This window comes from Rhea americana, unplaced genomic scaffold (genome assembly GCF_003343005.1).
Source record: "Rhea americana isolate MKP2758 unplaced genomic scaffold, rheAme1 scaffold_20, whole genome shotgun sequence".
NCBI lineage: Eukaryota > Metazoa > Chordata > Aves > Rheiformes > Rheidae > Rhea > Rhea americana.
The window spans coordinates 878,092-879,139 of record NW_028186150.1 but is presented as its reverse complement, the minus strand read 5'-3'; the positions used below and the strand labels follow the sequence as shown (position 1 = coordinate 879,139).

The window sequence follows — 1,048 nt, the reverse complement described above, 5'->3', positions numbered from 1 at the left end:
GCTAGGCGCAGCTGCCCATGGCCTTCACCAGGGAGCTCTCGGGCAGCTGCCGGAAGATGCCGCGCAGAGTCTCCAGCTCGCGGCTGAGCTGCTCCACCCGCTTGCGCAGCCGCTCGTTGTCGGTGGTGAGCTCCAGCACCTTCTGCTGCGTCTCCACGTTGCGCTGCTTGGCCTTGTCGCGGCTCTTGCGCACCGCGATGTTGTTGCGCTCCCGGCGCACCCGGTACTCGTTGCTGTTCTTGTCCACTGTCTTTTTCGATTTGCTCCGGTGGTCGGCGGGCAGCAGCTTGAGGGCGCCGGCGGCGGCGGGCAGGCCGCCCGGGGGGTGCGGGTGGTGCGGGTGGTGCGGGCTGGGCACGGGCGTGGGGGGCGGCGTGGGGTGCCCGGGCTGGAGGTGCATGGTGGTCTGCGCGCAGTGCGCGATCTGGTACTGCAGGTGCGAGGGGTGCTGCTGCGCGGCGTGGTGGGGGTAGAGGGCCGACAGGGCCGCCGACTTGACCTCCTCCTCCTCGCGGGGCTCCTGCTTAATCACCAGCGGCCGCAAGCCCGGCGCCGCGATGCGCTCGTAGAGCGGGTCCAGCTTGCCGTCCATGTAGCCGGCCACGCAGCCGAAGAGCGGCTGCTGGTGGTGCTGCTGCTGGTGCCCCGGCGCCGAGGCGGCGGCGCCGGCCCCATGCATGCTGTGGAAGTCGAAATCCCCAGCCAGGATGGCCTTGGCTTTCTCCTGCTGCTTGCTGTGCTGGAAGAGGTCGGCCAGGAACTCGTCGTTGAAGGCGGCCGGGTCGATGTAGGCGCTGATGTCGATGGAGTTCTCGTTCTCGCAGATGTCGCCGAGCTCCGCGCCGCCCGCAGCAGGTGCCGCCGCCGAGGGAGCCTCTCTGTAGCTGTAGGCGCTGCCGGGCAGGGGAGTCTGGAGCGGGTGGTGCTGGCCGCTGCTCATCGGGGGCCGCGAGTCCACCTCGTAGAAGTTGGCTTGCTCCATGAAGCACCTACAGCGCGCCGGGCATGGTGAAGGGCTCCTGCAATCCAGGTTTCGGACGGGGCGGCG

General features: G+C 69.7%; 1 protein-coding gene across 1 annotated transcript; it reads right to left on the bottom strand.

The window, feature by feature from the left end:
- Position 1: 1 nt before the first annotated feature.
- Positions 2-1,042, bottom strand: CEBPA (CCAAT enhancer binding protein alpha). The gene has a single exon (XM_085303871.1). The coding sequence runs from the start codon at positions 980-982 to the stop codon at positions 2-4; it is 981 nt and encodes a 326-aa protein (XP_085159997.1). The 5' UTR covers positions 983-1,042.
- Positions 1,043-1,048: the final 6 nt, after the last annotated feature.